At 48.1% G+C, this 16,910-nt stretch overlaps 1 protein-coding gene across 2 annotated transcripts in view; it reads right to left on the bottom strand.

Moving 5' to 3' along the window:
- The window catches only part of HK1 (hexokinase 1), a 75,851-nt gene that overhangs the window by 39,650 nt on the left and 19,291 nt on the right, over nucleotides 1–16,910 (bottom strand). For both annotated transcript variants that reach the window (XM_069571956.1, XM_069571955.1), the window contains exons 2-3: nucleotides 13,711–13,873; nucleotides 1,202–1,350 (exon numbers count right to left, since the gene is read on the bottom strand). In XM_069571956.1, the coding sequence (XP_069428057.1) occupies nucleotides 1,202–1,350; nucleotides 13,711–13,873 (312 nt within the window). The remainder of the gene's footprint in view (nucleotides 1–1,201; nucleotides 1,351–13,710; nucleotides 13,874–16,910) is intronic.

The following is a 16,910-nucleotide window of genomic DNA, read 5'->3' as shown; positions in this document are numbered from 1 at the left end:
TTATGGAGGGACAGCAGAGAGACCTCCAGGCAGGGGCATCCTATGAGCGATACACCCGTTTCAGTGGCTGATAAAAAAGTGGCCTAAGGACAGTGTCCCCATCAATGCTCACAGTCTGAAAAGCTCTGAACACAACCCCTGTCCCTCCTCAGCAGCAGGTGAAAGACCAGGATTAGCCCTTTTCTCTGGTAGAAGGAAAAGGTGGAGTTTGCATTAGGTCCCAGCCACAGGAATTTAGGAACAAAGAGGAGTCAAGAGAAGGCGCTGGGCTTCATCCCAAAGTCCAGCCCAGAGCCATTAGGTTTTCTGCAGAACTTAGTCATGAACCTTGCTGTGAACACACCCTCCCTAAAACAAATATTTGGCAAGCTCTGAATAATACATATCCTGACAACAGCCATGACTTAGGAGGCGAGCTCTAAACGGGAGGGGAGGGGTCAGAACATCTGCAGGAGAGGGGGAGGAGCAGAACAGGACCAGAAATGACTGCAAGCCTGCCAAGGGCTGCCCACAACCTGATCACAGGGTCCTCAGTGAGCCTGCAGCCTACCACCCACCACAACCAGACGGGGAAGCAGGAGGGTGGTCAGGCCCTCCTGAGCATGCGCATGGGCCTCGGCCAGCAAACGAAGGCAGCCCTTCCACTGGCAGGGGTTACAGTGTGAGAGGAAGGGATGGTGACTTTCCAGGCAAGGCCTGCCCTCGCTGCTTCCCATGCCAAGGTCTCGTAGGAGACTATTCAGCTGGGAAGCCAGGAGCCCTTTAGAATAGTCCTGGGGCTCTGAACTCAGATTCCTGCTGTCCCACAAGGTGACAGCCACAACTGACGAGGCCGAGGCCATGGGGGAACTGGGTGAGGAGGACAGTGACTTGGAAGAAGGGCTTTCACCCAAGGGCTCTGCGCTCCCTCTTCTGGGGAACCACCCCAGGATCCTTAGGGAATGAATGCATTTACCTGCTGGGCCTCCTCTTTACACCCCTCACCTGAAAGGCCCAGCAGCTGAAAGGACCAATAGCCCCCTCCCATCCTCCAGCTCATTCACACAGTGAGGATTCCACCCGGGAGTCCTTCTCTATGTATGCCTATGATGGACTCGCCCAGGGGCTCGGCCCACCGCTGCTCTGGGGCTGGTTCCTGGGGGTACCCTGCAGCCTGAGGCTTAGGCCACAGGGGCTAGTCAGAAGGGAAGTAGAGACCCACCTGGCTTCCACTGCCATGCATGATGTTCTCTGGGGTGTCATAAACCTCAGACTCCATATGAACAGCCTGGTTCTGCTCATGATTCACCTGCACCCGCAGAATTCGAAAGGAAGACCCACCAAGATCCAGGGCGATGAAATCTCCTTTTTCTGTTAGGGAGACAATAACATCACATCAGACTCAAGTGCCTGGGAAGGCTGCACGCTTCACCCACTTCTCAGCAGGGTCTGGCCCCACTTCACAGTGCTTTTGGCCACAAAACAGGAGTCATGAAGACCCCATCACACTACAGCCCCACCTGGAAGAGTGGGCAAGAGAAGCCCTCTCCTAGCCGGGCGTCCCTAGGCAGACAGCTTCACACAGTTCCGTTCAGTCCCAACTGCAGAATGAAAGTATGGACTTCATTAAAGTACCAACCATCGTTCTCCAAGTCTTTACCCCTTCTCACAAATGGCTGTGCTATCCATAAGGTAAAAATAAAAACAGCATTTCAACTCAGAGCAAACCCTGCATCTGAGGTCTATTCCATGCCTTGAGTTCCTTCCCCATCAGCTGAGACACCAATTCCAGCTAGTCCATACCTCCACTGATTCCCCAGGGGATTTTTTTTTTTAATTGTAGTAAAATATACATAACATAAAATTTTCCACTGCAACCATTTCTCAGTGTACAGCCCACTGACATTAAAAATGTTCACAATGTTACACAACTACCACCACCATCCTCAGAAATTTCCATCATCCCAAACAGAACCTCTATAACCAGTAAGCAGTAATTCCTCATTTCCCCTGTCCCCAGCCCCAGGCAAACACTATTCTACTTTTTACTTCTATGAATTTGCCTGTTCTAGATATTTCTCATAAACAAAATCATACAGTATCTGTCCTTTAGTGTCTGGCTTATTTCGCATTGTATCAAGTCTCCAGGGTTGATCCATGTTATAGCCTATATCAGTAGTTCACTGTTTTCAGGCTGGGTGATATTTCCTTGTATGTGTATCCATTCATCAGATACTGGACACTCCTGTTGCTTCTGCCCAGGGGATGTTTTTAACAGAAGTCCCTCCTGGTCACACAAGAGTAAACTGGCTTGAACCACTTTTATTCCTCATGACCAATGTGAGCAGTGATTGGGGTGGACCTCAGTGGGTTAGAGAAAGACAACAGGCTTGTGTGTCAAGACTACCACAGAGCACCAGTGGAGGTGGCTGTGATGAGAAACCAAACCACTAAGCCTCCACCCAGCATCCTCTATCCCAGGTCCCCTCCAAAATCAATGAAAATCTGTTCATTTTACTTCTGATGCTACATTATCACTGTCTCACCATCACCTTACTTTCTTGATGATGACTTTTGAAGCATAAGAGTTTATAATTTTGATAAAGTGCGACTTATCTTTTTCCTTCTGTGGCTAATGCTTTTGGGGTCATATCTAAAAATCCATTGCCAGATTCAAGGTCACAAAGATTCATACCTATGCTTCCTTCTAAGAGTTTTACAGTTTTAGTTCTTACATTGAGGTATTTGGTCCATTTTGAGTTAATCTGTGTATATGGTCTGAAGTAGAGGTTCAGCTTCCTTCTTTGGCACATGGACGGTTGTTGCTTAGTTGCTGAGTCGTGTTTTTTGTGATCCAATGGACTATAACCCCCCAAGTTCTTCTGTCCATGGATTTCCCAGGCAAGAATACTGGAGTGGGTTGCCATTTCCTTCTCCAGAGGATCCTCCCAACCCAGGGATGGAACCCATGTCTCCTATGTCTCCTGCACTGACAGGCAGATTCTTTACCAGGCAGGCACTGTCAAATAGCAACACCATTTGCTAAACAGACTATTCTTTCCCTCTGAAAAGTCTTGACACCCTTGTAAAAAATCAAGTGACCATAAATATGGATTTATTTCTGAACTCCCAATTCCTTCCCCGCCACCGCCCCCCCCCCGTTTTGAGATGTAATTGACATAGTGAACACTCAATTCTGATTCATTGATCTGTATATCTATCCTAACAGCAGTATCACACCGACCTGACTGCTTCCGAATATTTGAAACTGGGAAGTGAAAGTCCTCCAACCCTGTTCTTTTGCAACATTGTTTTCACTATTTTGAGCCCCTTGAAGTTTTTATTTTTTTTAAGTAATGGATTGTTGGGTTTTTTTTTAACTTCTTTTTTATAAACTGATACCCTCTTTGTATTTGATTCCAACAAACTTTAGGTTCTGACACACTGCTCCATTTCTGGAACTTAGAATGGTTGTTTGGCATATAATATGAACACAACCAATATTAATAGTTGAATTAATGAGGGTGGCAAAGGAATTGAGGAATAAACCAAAGACATTTACAACTGAATTTCTGTTCTTATCCTCTCAAGCTCTTTGAGGGAAAAACTACAACTTAGGATTCTTTACATCTGCCCTTGGTACCCAGGGTAGTTCAATAAGTGCTTGGTAGCTGCTTGATCACAAGGGTTGGTGGCCCATTCATTCATTCAAGGAAGTTTGGCTTCTTGTTCATTACACAGGAAGCAGTTACACCACTGATTGGTTGTTTGTTTTCTTAGCAACAGCTTTATAGGAAATAATTAAAATATCACATTTGATTTTATTTTTATTATTTGGCCGTGCCACATGGCTCAAGGGGGCGTGGGCATCAAACCCATGCCCCCTGCAATAAAAGAGTGAAGTCCTAACTGCACCACTGGACTACCAAGGAAGTCTGCACCTATCACATTCTAAAGTGTACAGTTTGGTGAGTTTTAGTATATTTACATTACCACTATCTAATTACAGAAATTTTTCATCATCCACAAAAGAAACTCTATACCCATTAGCAGTCACTCCCCATTTCCTCCCAAACTGCCTCATCCACTAACAGCCACTAATTCACTGTCTGTCTCAAGAGATTTCCCTATTCTGGACATTTCATTACAATGGACACATACAATACGTGGTCCTCTGTGGCTGACTTCTTTCATGTACCATAATGCTTTCAAGGTTCACCTGCATTGAAGCATACACCAGTACCTCATTCCTTTCTGTGACAGGTTACATTCCACAGTATGGATATACCACATGATGTTGCTGTTTTAAAACTGCTTCTGTGATCACAACAAACTGTGGAAAATTCTTAAAGAGACTGGAATATCAGATCACCCTACCTGCCTCCTGAGAAACCTGTATGCAAGTCAAGAAGTAACAGTTAGGACCAGGCATGGAAAAGTGGACTGGTTCAAAATTGGGAAAGGAGTATGTCAAGGTTACTTGTCACCCTGCTTATTTAACTTGAATGCAGAGTACATCAAGCAAAATGCCAGGCTGGATGAATCACAAGCTGGAAACAAGATTGTCAGGAGAAATGTCAATAATCTCAGATATGCACATGATACCACCCTAAATGGTACAAAGCAAAGAAGAACTAAAAAGCCTCTTGATGAAGGTGAAAGAGCAGAGTGAAAAAGTTGGCTTAAAACCCAACATTCAAAAAACTAAGATCACAGCATCCAGCCCCAACACTTCATGGCAAATAGATACAGAAAAAATGGAAACCAAGACAGACTTTATTTTCTTGGGCTTCAAAATCACTGCAGATGGTGACTGCACCCATGAAATTAAGAGGCTAGCTCCTTGAAAGAAAAGCTATGACAAACCTAGACAGTATATTAAAAAGCAGAGACATTGCTTTGCCAACAGAGGTCTGTATAGTTCAAGCTATGGTTTTTACAGTAGTCATGTACAAGATGTGAGAGTTGGACCATAAAGAAGGCTGAGCACTGAAGAATTTTTGCTTTCGAACTGTGGTGCTGGAGAAGACTCTTTGATCTTGGACATCAAGGAGATCAAGCCAGTCAGTCCTAGAGGAAATCAACCCTGAATGTTCAGGAAGGACTGATGCTGAAGCGCCAACATTGTGGCCACTTGATGTGAAGAGCCAACCCATTGGAAAAGACCCTGGTGCTGGGAAAGACTGAGCGCAGGAGAAGGGGGCGACAGAGGATGAGATGGTTGGATGGCATCAGAGACTCAATGACATGAGCTTGAGCAATCTCTGGGAGATAGTGAAGGACAGGGAAGTCTGGCGTGCTGCAGTCCATCAGTCAGAGTTGGACACAACTTAGCAACTGAGCAACAATGGTCCAAAGGAAAGAGGCCAAGTGGGAATGCTAGGAAGAAGGTGTCTCAGCTTTGTGAGAAATTCTGACCCTGATGTCATAGGTCATTCAAATTAGTTTTGAGTTTTCCCTGAGTTCTCATCAGAATCCTAATCCCTTACACTACTACTGGGTAAAAAAAAAATAGATGTGATATGAGAGGGTTCCTTCTCAGGAGAATGAATTACTAGAACATCAGAAACACTTAACTTTACTATCATTCATTGAGCCTTTCTGTTCTCCAATTGCTAAGTACTTCTTCTGGCTCATTTTACTTCTAACCCCTCTCCACTCTATGAAGTAGGTACTATTATGATCCCCATTCTGCAGATGAGCAAGTAAAGTCTAGGAGGGGTTAGGGAACTTGCCCAAGCACACAGCCAGTAATTGACAGAGCCAGAATTTGAATCCAAAGCCCAAATTCATAGCCATTGGATACAACTGCCTCTTGGACAGACCTCAGGAACAAGGATCCCCAGAGAGGGCATTAGAGTGAGATCAGCACATCAGGAATGGCTACATCTCTCTAAAAACCACTTGTGTACAGGGAAACAACACACGCAAAAGCGGACACTGTGCTAGGATGAAAATATGGGAGCTTTTCCTTTCTAACATTTTTATTTAATTAATTCATTTACTGTTCAGTCAGTAAAGAATTTGCCTGTAGTGCAGGAGACCTAGGTTCGATCCCTGAGTTGGGAAGATCCCCTGGAGAAGGAAATGGCAACCCACTCCAGTATCCTTGCTTGGAAAATCTCATGGATAGAGGAACCTGGTGGATTGCAGTCCATGGGGTCGCAAAGAGTCGGGCACGACTGAGGGACTAACACACACACACACACACACACACACACACACACACACTGTTTTAATTTAAAAAAAAAAAACCAAACAGTTATTTATTTCATGTTTTGCACTGGCTTTCATCATAACTTTAAAAAATAGCTTGAGAAATCTTGATAAATCAATCAGGTCAAAAGTCTCATCTTCAGTTGAATCAAGGGACTAAGTAAAAGCAGGCTCTTGTGCTCAAGTTCCATGTGATGGTAGGGGATCTCTTGCTTATTGGTGTCATTATCAACACACAACAGGAAGGAATCAGGTTTCAGGCAGCACCCCTGAAGCCCCAGCTCTCAAGTTTTCAAGCAGGATAAGTTTAAATGATCTCATCTGCCTCTAGGTCAGGGAAGAACCTGGCCTTAGGGTGCATGGGGCCGGCCCACACTTCTGCAGCTCTGTAAGACCCCTGCCCCGTCCCAGCCTCCCACCACAGTCTGTCCACCCCATTTCTCCTTTTTCTTTCTTTTTTTTTTTTTTAAACAAACACACGTCAATAGGGTTTCAGGGAGTTAGGGGCAGAGAAGGAGAAAAGTTAGCCTTGAGATGATTTGTGAAGGGGCCTTTCCCTGAAGGCATTTTACGGTCGCTGTTAAGCCCAATGCAGCCCCTGATCCTTTCCTGAGCAGTGACCCTGATTCCAGGGTGTGTTTGTGCTTGCTAAAAGAAATGGCAGTTGGCATCTCTTCTGTAAATCACATTTGCAGCTCAGGAAATATGGGACAAATATTAACCCGCCTCCTCAATCTATGGATAAGGCAGCTCCAACCAAACCTGCTGAATGACTTGCTCATGGTCACACCTGCAGCAAGGCCAGGGCCCTTCCCTTTCCTTAGTCACTCATATACTTGCAAATACTGGGATGCTCATTCATACACACACACACACACATATACACATAAAGTTTTATCTTCCTCATCTGGGTGATGAGCAATTCGAAGGCAAGGGCAATTTAGCATGCTTACTTCCTTCTCCCTAGTACTGAGTCCCACATACAGTAGGCAAATCAGAAAGTGTTTGCAGCTAGTTCAGTTAGAACACCTGGGTTAAATGCATGGTCTGTTCAGCCCTATCCTCTGCCAGGCAAAGGACACCAAGGACTGACTTCTGGCAAGGTGTCCAGAAAGCTTTGTTTGCTGTCTGGTGTCTCTTTAGATAACCACCCTTCCCGTTTTGTCATCTGAATTGGGGGTGGGGTTGACCGCCTGTTCCATGTGACCCAAGAGCATCCAGAGTCCCCAGCTTTGGCCAATGTGATTGGTTCAGGGTGGGCACGTGACCCACATCAGCCAATCACCACCTTCTCCAAGACCACCCCGGGACCTCTAGTTTGGAGATGAGGTGTCAGCTACAGCTGCTGGGGCTATCTCTGCCCCCATAAGGGAGAGGCAGCCTACGAATGAAGCCTTGGTTAAGAGACAGATGAGGCCTGGGTTACAGGAGCCAACCTACAACTACATTTTCCATTATGTGAACCTAGAATTCCCTTTCTTGCTTATACAACTTTGAGTTAGATTTCTTTCAGTTATAAGCAGAGGCTGCTGGGTTCAATATTCTTTACTAGGCAATGGGTGCTCCAAATACCAACTTGCCCTCCATAAAGGATGTATCCTCCCCTTTATCTCAGTTGGTCCCCCCATTCAGAGCTGTGGTATTCAATCACCCAGCTGCAGAGGAACCAGAGCTGTAGTCTGTGGGCTCATCCACAATTATGAGGGGTACTGGGGTGGGGGTGAGACAGCCTGCCTTTGCTTCCCCCCTTTTTTTGTCTCCTCCCTCCCATAACATCACAGGGATGCTGGTGAATTCTGAAAAGCTCTGACATTTTCCTCCAGGGCGAGACCTCTACCTTTAGGTCTGATGGGTAGGGGGCCTTTGGCCACATCAGATGGGAAGGCCTTCCAAAGTTGAGAAATTCTTCCAAAGAATTCTTTGTTGTTGTTTAGTTGCTAAGCTGTGCCTGATTCTTTTGTGACCCCATGGACTGTAGCCTGCCAGGCTCCTCTTTCCATAGGATTTCCCAGGCAAGAATCCTGGAATGGGTTGCCATTTCCTTCTCCAGGGGATCTTCCTGACCCAGGGATCGAACCCACGTCTCCTGCATTGGCAGGCAGATTCTTCACCACGGAGCCACCAGGGACGCTCATTAAGAATTCTTAGAAAGTCATTTATTATAATGATGACCAGCAGAACAATGACTCTCTGTAACTCTCATGGTGGTTTGCAGTTTCCAAAGCACTTTGATCCTTCTGACAGCCTTTCGAGGCAGGCACAGCAGGACTACCACACCCATTTTACAGATGAGGAAATGGAGGCTTATAGCAGTTAAGTGACTTCTCCAAGATCACACAGATAATAAGCAGCAGAGCCGGAGATTAATCCAGTGGTCTGAAACTCTATTTTCCCCTTCAGTTTCAAGTTCAGTCTCCTTGCAGCAGCTGACTTCCTTTCTTACTTCCTCTTCAAATCTTTGGCTTCAACCTTCCTGCCTGCTGCTGCCGAGACTTCATCCTACATTTCCCATTTCCACTGAAGCCAAGAAGAAGTGCTCTTCTATAGAAGGCTCATTAAACAAAGCATCTGAAGGGCCCCTGGCAACTCTCCACTTTCTAATGACAGCCATTATTACCAGCGAATAATGGCAAACAAACACTGAGACAGATGTCTCTCTTGAGTCCAGACCTGTGCTGGAATACAGGGCAAACAAAACTCAGCGTTCATGAGCTGCCTCCGGTTGCCTGCTCCATGAATTAATCCTGTACACAAGACACAAAGCCTCCTGTCTGCAATCCTGCTAGCCAATGAGAGTTTACACCTTCATCAGAAACCCAACTGGAATGCTAGGCATTTCGGAGATTTCATCAAATGAGAGAATTTCTGAGATAATCCAACCATCTTCCCACATAAGGACAGAGAAAGGTAAGTAAACAGCCCGAATGCGGTGAGAAAGGAAACGTTTTCCTTCCTTTGGCTGGAAAGCAGTGTATCTTAAGCCCCACCAATTTAACTGTGAGTGTGCTAAGTCGCTCCAGTCACGCCTGACTCTGTGACCCTAGGGACTGTAGCCCGCCAGACTCCTCTGTACGTGGGATTCTCCAGGCAAGAATACTGGAGTGGGTTGCCATGTCCTCCCTCCAGGGGATCTTCCTGACCCCGGGATCTTATATCTCCTGCACTGGCAGGTGTGTTCTTTACCACCAGCGCCACCTGGGAAGTCCAGGAAGAAGTGTGTTAGTCGTCCAGTCGTGTCTGACTCTGCGACCCCATGGACTGTAGCCTTCCAGGCTCCTCTATCCATGGGATTTCCCAGGCAAGAATACTGGACTGGGTTACCATTCCCTTCTCCAGGGGTTCTTCCTGCCCCAGGGATCAAACCCGGGTCTCCCATATTACAGGCAGATTCTTTACCACCTGAGCTACCAGGGGAAGCCCAGGACCACACCTCAAATCAAACATTCTAAACTTATCCTCTGGGTGAAGAGCACACTAAGGAACCACATGGCGGAAACAAGGAAATCTTCAACTCAATTTACCCTCAAGAAGCTTACAATCTAATTGATATTTACAATATCCTGAGTGATAAATGACAAGATGAGAAAAAAAGGGGACGTTTCCCAAGTGAGAATCAAAGTCGGGCAGGCCTTCTGACAGAAGCTGGATACAGATGGGCAGCTATCCCCAGAAACCGGGCACCTTTGAACAAGGGTTTCTGTTTAGCCAAGTCACCAGCATAAAAAGGCTTCAGTATCTTCCTCCTTTATGTATTATTCATATCTTTCCCATTGCAAAAAGGATATGCAGCAGCTAAAAGCCACTTTAGGGTTTTGCATCTTTTTTTAACCTAATGTATAGATTACTTGAGAACAATTAATGAAAAAGCACTGCCCATTAAAATCGTCAAAAGGGGGGAAATTAACAAAAATGGGCTGATAACGTTTTCCAAAAAAATCAATACAGTTTCAAAAGCCAACAGTTTTCAGTAATCCAGTCATCAGGGTCAAGGTCAGCAGGAAAGGAAAGGTTTGCTTCTCCCTCTGACTTGGAAGTCACATCACCGCTTGACGGGCAGGGGCAGCTCTCCACTGCAGTGACTCCAATTTATCCTTTGGTGGTTTGGGATTACCACTAATTCTGTCACTGACTAATTATACAGGTGAAGCAGTAATTAACATCTCAAAAAGAGACTAGCACCATGGTTTACAATGAAGGAGACCCACATTCTGGCTCCTCCAAGGGACCTCGTGGTTGGAGGCACTTCCATCAAAAAGTGGCAGGGACTGGACTGGTGCCCAAGGCCTTGGCATCAATATCAGTGCCTATGTGGGGCTGGAGGGACCATTCCAGGAGGAGTGTGGGCCCCTGGACACCTGACTTGAGCCCACGCATGAATATTAGGAACAATCAGAGAGAGAAGAGCTACACAGTATTTTATGGTTGCACAGTATCCCCACCAAAAGGCACAGAAGTCCTAACCCTGGGTACCTGTAAATGTGGCCTTATTTGGAAAAGGGTCTTTTTAGATGATGTAATCGGATGAAGAGGCGGTCATGAGTGTGGGTTCTAGTCTGACTGGCATCCTTACTAGAGGAAAATGCCACATGACGACAGAGGCTGAGAGTGGAGAGATGCAGGTGCGTGTCAAGGAACGTCAGGGGCTGCCAGCCACCTCCAGAAGCCAGCAAGGGGCAAGGAAAGACTTAACCCAGCGTCTCGGAAGGGGCACGGCCCCACCGACACCTTGATTTTGGACTTCAAGCTTCCAGAACTGTGAGACAATCACTCTCATTTAAAGCCACGCGGTTCATGGGACTTCATTACAGCAGCCTTGGAAACTAACACAGAGCGGAAGAAACAGTCCCCAGGGAGGGCCGAGGGAGGCGGAGCTGGGGAAGGGCTAGCCCTGCAGGCCAGGGGAGCCAGGGCCTCAGGGTGGGTCCTGGGGGCTCAGGGCTTTGGCGTCTCCCCTTCCTCCTCCTCCTGCTCTCAGCACGGCTCTGTGCTCCCGAGGGACCCTGAACATTCGGGCCCACTCACTTCTTTTCACACTGGACACGAGAGAGGCTCAGAAGGAGGTATGGGGCCCAGGCTGCTGGCTCCAGTTCCACAAACTCTAGGACAGCATTTCCCAACACGGGCGTAATCACCACATACATCATCACATTTAAGACACCACTGATTGTGGACACGTCGTTATTTTATGTAATTCGAACAGAGAAAAAAGTGCTGCTCACAGTAATTTAAAGAGGCAACTACTGCACAGTGCACTGCTGATTTCAGAGGACTTGACAACAAAGACGAAAATAGGGTCTCGGAATAGATGAAATATAGTAGTAAATACTGGGGGAAAGAGCAAACAGGTTTGGGGAAAAGGCAGGTAGCCGGGTTTAATAGTTTTCTCTCCTGCAGGACTGCTCAGGGCCTTTAGCACCCTGGTATCTGCTTCCAATCTCTTCTTTTGTTTTCTTTTTGATTTTCCATGCCACGTAACATATGGGATCTTAGTTCCGACCAGGGATCAAATCCACGCCCCCTGCGCTGGAAGCACAGAGTCCTAACCTCGGGACTATCAAGTCCCTGCTCTGGATCTCTAAGAGGGATCTTTGGAAATATTGCTTTTCCCAAATAAGAATGCACGTGGAGCCCTGTTTTCAAACGGCTAGATTACTACTGTATCTGGATCACACTTTGAGTCCCTCAGTCCTAAAAATGTGAAGGTATGAGGCAGGGCACCCCCTGCTGTCACACGGGCCACGGAAGGGAAGCTGGGTTGCAGGCAGCTTTCAGGAGGAAAGGGAAGGAACCTCTCATGGGACATGCCAGCACAGGGCCAGTCATACAAGATCAGGGGTCCCCCAAGCATCAGGCATCCTTCTGAGTTATCTAAGCAAAGCCAGAGCGGGGGCCCTGGGGGGACACGCCTCTATCTTATCTCCCTTTCCCCCTTCTCTCAGCGGACAGCAGGCAGAGCCACATGCAGAATTCAACTAACCTGGTAAAGACACAAATGCTTCTGGACACGGGTGCCATTCGGGGTTGGGAAAAGTAGGAGCAAACTACAAAGCCAGAGATATGAGAAAAAAAACCCAGGGGACACTGTGGTCTGGTCACTCTGACGGCCAGAGTCTCCTCGGTAGTCATAAAAGAGCCTAAACTGCTGGTGAGCAAGACCTCAAGGAAAACAAGAGGATAAAAGTGGGGTAGATTTTAAAAAGTCGGGAAACGTGAGAAATACAAATACCAGTGTGTGTGCGTGAAGTAAACCCCACCTGTGGCCATAAGGCACACAAGAGCACCCGCCCTTCCATGGTGTCCCAGTCTGCTCAGGACTTTAAAGGCCAGCTGCTGGCACAAAAGGACCTTCCCACCACGCCCAGTCACTCCAACACGCAGTGCGCCTGCCCGTCTTTCATAAACATCAGCTGAAACAGCTGCAGTTTTCCTGATGGCCATTTTGAAGGCTGCATATCAGATGCCTCAAATCACAGCCTCCAGTGAGTCTCCAGAGCAGGGAAGAAATAGCAGGAGAGTGCAAGGGCCATACTCTCGGAGTGTGTACTCACAACCCCAAGAGAAATTTAACTTTCATAATCTCTCTCCCTCCCTTGCACATGGCAGGTGAACCCCAGCCTAGAGGACAGAACCCAGCTCAAGGCGGGATTCCTGGGCATGTGCTAAGCTGGGGTAGGGACAACACCCACTACTGGGTCAGCCAGACAGAACAACCTCCACTGAGCAGGCCAAGGCCAGGCTATGCGCGCTCAGCTTCCACTCTGCCAAGCGGAGGGACTGAGGCCACTCCCCTAGGGCGGGGCAATGACAATCCTCAGGAAGCCCCCAAATGCCCACTGCAGGACATGAGCCACACGATGCAGACCAAGAGGGTAATTTCCCTTTTCCAATCCTACTCCCCTCACCATTCCTGGTGCCCTGATGGAGAGATTCTCCTAACATGAACTCTTGGCTTGTTCTGGAACCTTTCCTGTCCTGGAGATGTAAGAGTAATTCACACAGCATGGACCTGACTTAGCATCTATGAAATTTGTTCAAATGGGGACCTGAATTTCCCCTCTGGGCCTGAGATCCACCTGGCCACTAGGGTTGCTGCTTATCTGGGATCGTACAGGGAGGCCCTGGTGCCCTGATGGAGAGATTCTCCTAACATGAACTCTTGGCTTGTTCTGGAACCTTTCCTGTCCTGGAGATGTAAGAGTAATTCACACAGCATCGGAAAGATCCATGAACACTATGCCCTCTTTCCACAAGTCACTAGACAGTCAGGACAATCAGGGGAGGTCAGCCTGGTCCAAACATGGTCCCCTATCACACGACAGAATCCCAACAAACATAAATTGGATGGATGGATGGAATGATGGATGAATGGATGGATAGATGAATGGATGGAATGGTGAATGGATGGATAACTGGATGAGTAAGCAAATGAATAAATGAACAAATGAATGAAAGTTGGAAGGATGGTTTCATAGAGCATTCAGCCCTGAGAGCCCAATCTCTGGGCGTGAGACTCACCTGAGCCATCGGGAATAGACCTTACAAACGTTGGCAACATCTTGACTGTGGCTGTCGGATTAAAATCCCGGGAGAGGCCATTCTTCATCTCCTTTTTGAAACGATTCATGATATCTAACAGAGTTTCATCAGAGAGCCGCATGGCATAGAGATACTTGTCAATCTAGAGGAAGGATGAGAAGAAAAGAAAGTGAGGCCAAGGCTGAGGAAGGTCGTTTCAGCTCCAGTCTGGTTGGAGGAGGACAGGGACGACAGGGTGAGGTACCCATCTGCTGCTGCTACTGCTAAGTCGCTTCAGTCGTGTCCAACTCTGTGCGACCCCATAGATGGCAGCCAACCAGGCTCCTCTGTCCCTGGGATTCTCCAGGCAAGAACACTAGAGTGAGAGGTACCCATCTAAGACCATACAGATCCATGGGCCCTGGAGCACCCATGCTGATCCATCCTTGAGCTGCCATCAACCATGTTGCCCAGAGCAGGTTTGCAAATGCTCTGAGCCCTGGTCCCTCTCCTGTAAAATGAACGAGACACCTCCAAGGTCCCTATCAACCCTTAAATATTACATGGAAACTGTCCTTTGATTCCCAAGCACATGCCAGAGGCACATTAAGCCTCCATGTGACTCCTTCCCTCTGGCTCATCCTCACATGGATGGCAGTGCCCCAGAACAAGGGCTCCAAAGCCATCACCTGGGGCTCAAATCCCAGCTCCATCGCTTAACAGCTGTGTGAATTTCAGTTTCCTCAACTGAAAAACTGAGATGATAAACAGAACCTCCTTCGCGGAATGTTACAAGATCAAAGGAGACAGAGAAGCCCTTGGAACACAGCAAAGTGCTCAATAAACATCAGCAATTTCTTACTAGGGTCGTGAGGCAGTGGTGCTGGTGGGTTTCCTTGGGCATGACTTCTAGGTGAAAGGAAATGGCTAGTGAAGGGCCGGAGCCCTTCAGGACATGCCGCTTCAGGCCCAGGGCACAGAGACCTTAACCTCACTCTCCCGAAAAGGTCTGGAAGAGCCCAAGTTCCCATGCCTGTGTGCCAGAGCCCATGTGCCCACTCTTCCAGATCAGACCACCCTTGACTCCACCAGGACCGAACCAACCTGCTCCTCTTCCTGGGCTACCTGCTCTCCTCCAGGATCCCAGGCTCCCAACCTTAGGCCTCCTTGTCGTCATTTGTTTTTCTTTCTTCATAGTACCTTCCCAATGACTCTCCCCAAAAGTATTAACTGGGCGCCTACTACATGTCTGGCTCTGGGTTAGACACCTGTCCTCATGGAGTTCACTGGAAGTCTCTCTGTCTCCTGGCTCATTCTTTCTGCCACGTCCTGCTTTAGGAAGCCCTTATAGCCAAGTGCCTGGATTCCTGACTCCTGACCCACTCACTGCAATGGTTTTCAGTCTTCAATTTCTCTCCCTTTCTAACCTATCTTCTATACCATGACCACATTTTGCCTTTTGCGGGGTGGGAGGCAGGGGGCTTGTCCAGGATATTTCACTTTCTTAAACTGGGACCCTGATCACTTCACTCCCCTGCTCAAAACCTTGCAATGCCTCCCATGTCCAAGGCCCCTACACTCTGCAGGTGCAGCTCTGGGCTCTCTGACCTCCAGCCAAACCTCTCCTACTATTCCTGGGAGGTGCCTGGGCTCTCCTGTCAAACCATCCTTCCTTCTCTTCCCACTCAAATCTCACCTTCCCTTCAAGGTTCAGTCAAATGTCACTTCCTCCAGCAGACGTCTGAGACCCTCAGGGTACAGACAATGACTCCCTCAGCACTTATCTCTCCACATGGTCCAGCCTGGCTCACTGCCTGCTACACCTGTCATGGGGACAGTGTCTGCTCCATCCACCTTGACCTCCCAGTGACTCACAGAAGCCTCACACATAGCAAGCTCCCGGTCGATGAAGAGGCTGATTTATGACTCAGTGAGGCTGCTGAAAAGGCCTTTGATGCTGACTGGCTTCTGAGAATGGGATCTCATGCTTACATTTCAGGGTGGCTGGAAACACTCAACTCAAGGACACAGAGTAATTTCTGCATATCTTGCTCTCAGGCAGCCTTCTTGCTCTGGATTCCCGCCTCCTGCTGCTCCCAGCCCCGCCTGTCTCCAGTCTCACAGACAAGGCAGGAGTCCTCCAGCGTCCTCTGTGGCCTGTGCCCTGCCCCCACCCCCATCTCTTCCACCACAACCACCTTTTCTTTCCCCTTCGTAATGAAGAGAAGGGCAATCAGAAACCGCTGAGAGCTGGAATAGAAATGGCCAGGACACAGCCCCAGGAGACGTGCTCTGTTCTACCCCCAAGGCTGGCAGCGCCCATCGGCAGCTCTTGCTGCAAGTCACGGCGACCACGAGCTGGTCGGAAGAGGCAGTCGCTCATGCGTGAGCCACAGAAGCGCACGGCGGGCGGAGGCGGGGGCAGCTACTGAGTGCAAGAGCGCATCAGGGCACAAGCGAGAGCAAAGGCCAAGGACGAGGCAGGTAGGGTGGTCTGTGTGATGATGGAGCGCACAGTGCAAGAATGGAGCAGCTGGAAAGGCTGTCAGGAGCAAAGGCTTGCGGGGCCTGATAAGACAGGTGGACAAATTCAGACTCTAAAGGTGACTCGACTGAGTATTCAACAGTGAGATGTGTCTCGGAAAGATCAAGCTGTGTGCTGCGGAGGGGACGGGTGAGCAGGAGCAGAGACGAGACAGTCACGGCGCTCCTCTGGCATCTGGACGTGTTTTCCCTACCACACTCCTCACCCTCCTTACGTTCATCTGTCTACTGACATGCCTGTCTCCTCTGATAACTCATGAGTTTCCCAGGGAAAGGAAACATGTCGAGTAGACCTTTGGAACTACCCGGTTGCCTGGAACAAAGGAGGCACCCAATAAATTTGTTGTTGCACCCAACAAATGCTGGATGCAAGAATACTTTATATCAGGGTTTATAGTTTATCAAGTGCTTTTGTATCTAATATGTCATTTTGTCTTCAAAATAACCCTGTCAGGGGGACATTCTTAATCCCCATTTTCCAGTTGTAGAAATTGAGGCTTCAAGAAGCTAAGTGGAGCCTACCACCGCTCCCACCCCTTGGGGAAGGCCAGTCTCCTCTACTGTGCAGGCATCAAGGCCAAGCAAAACTGCTGAGACTTTCTAGCTGGTCAGGGAGAAACTTCTAGAAAAAGCAGGGCTCCACAGCCAGCCTGCCT

Source organism: Ovis canadensis, chromosome 25 (assembly GCF_042477335.2).
Source record: "Ovis canadensis isolate MfBH-ARS-UI-01 breed Bighorn chromosome 25, ARS-UI_OviCan_v2, whole genome shotgun sequence".
Taxonomy (NCBI): Eukaryota; Metazoa; Chordata; class Mammalia; order Artiodactyla; family Bovidae; genus Ovis; species Ovis canadensis.
This window is presented reverse-complemented; position numbering and strand designations above follow the sequence as displayed.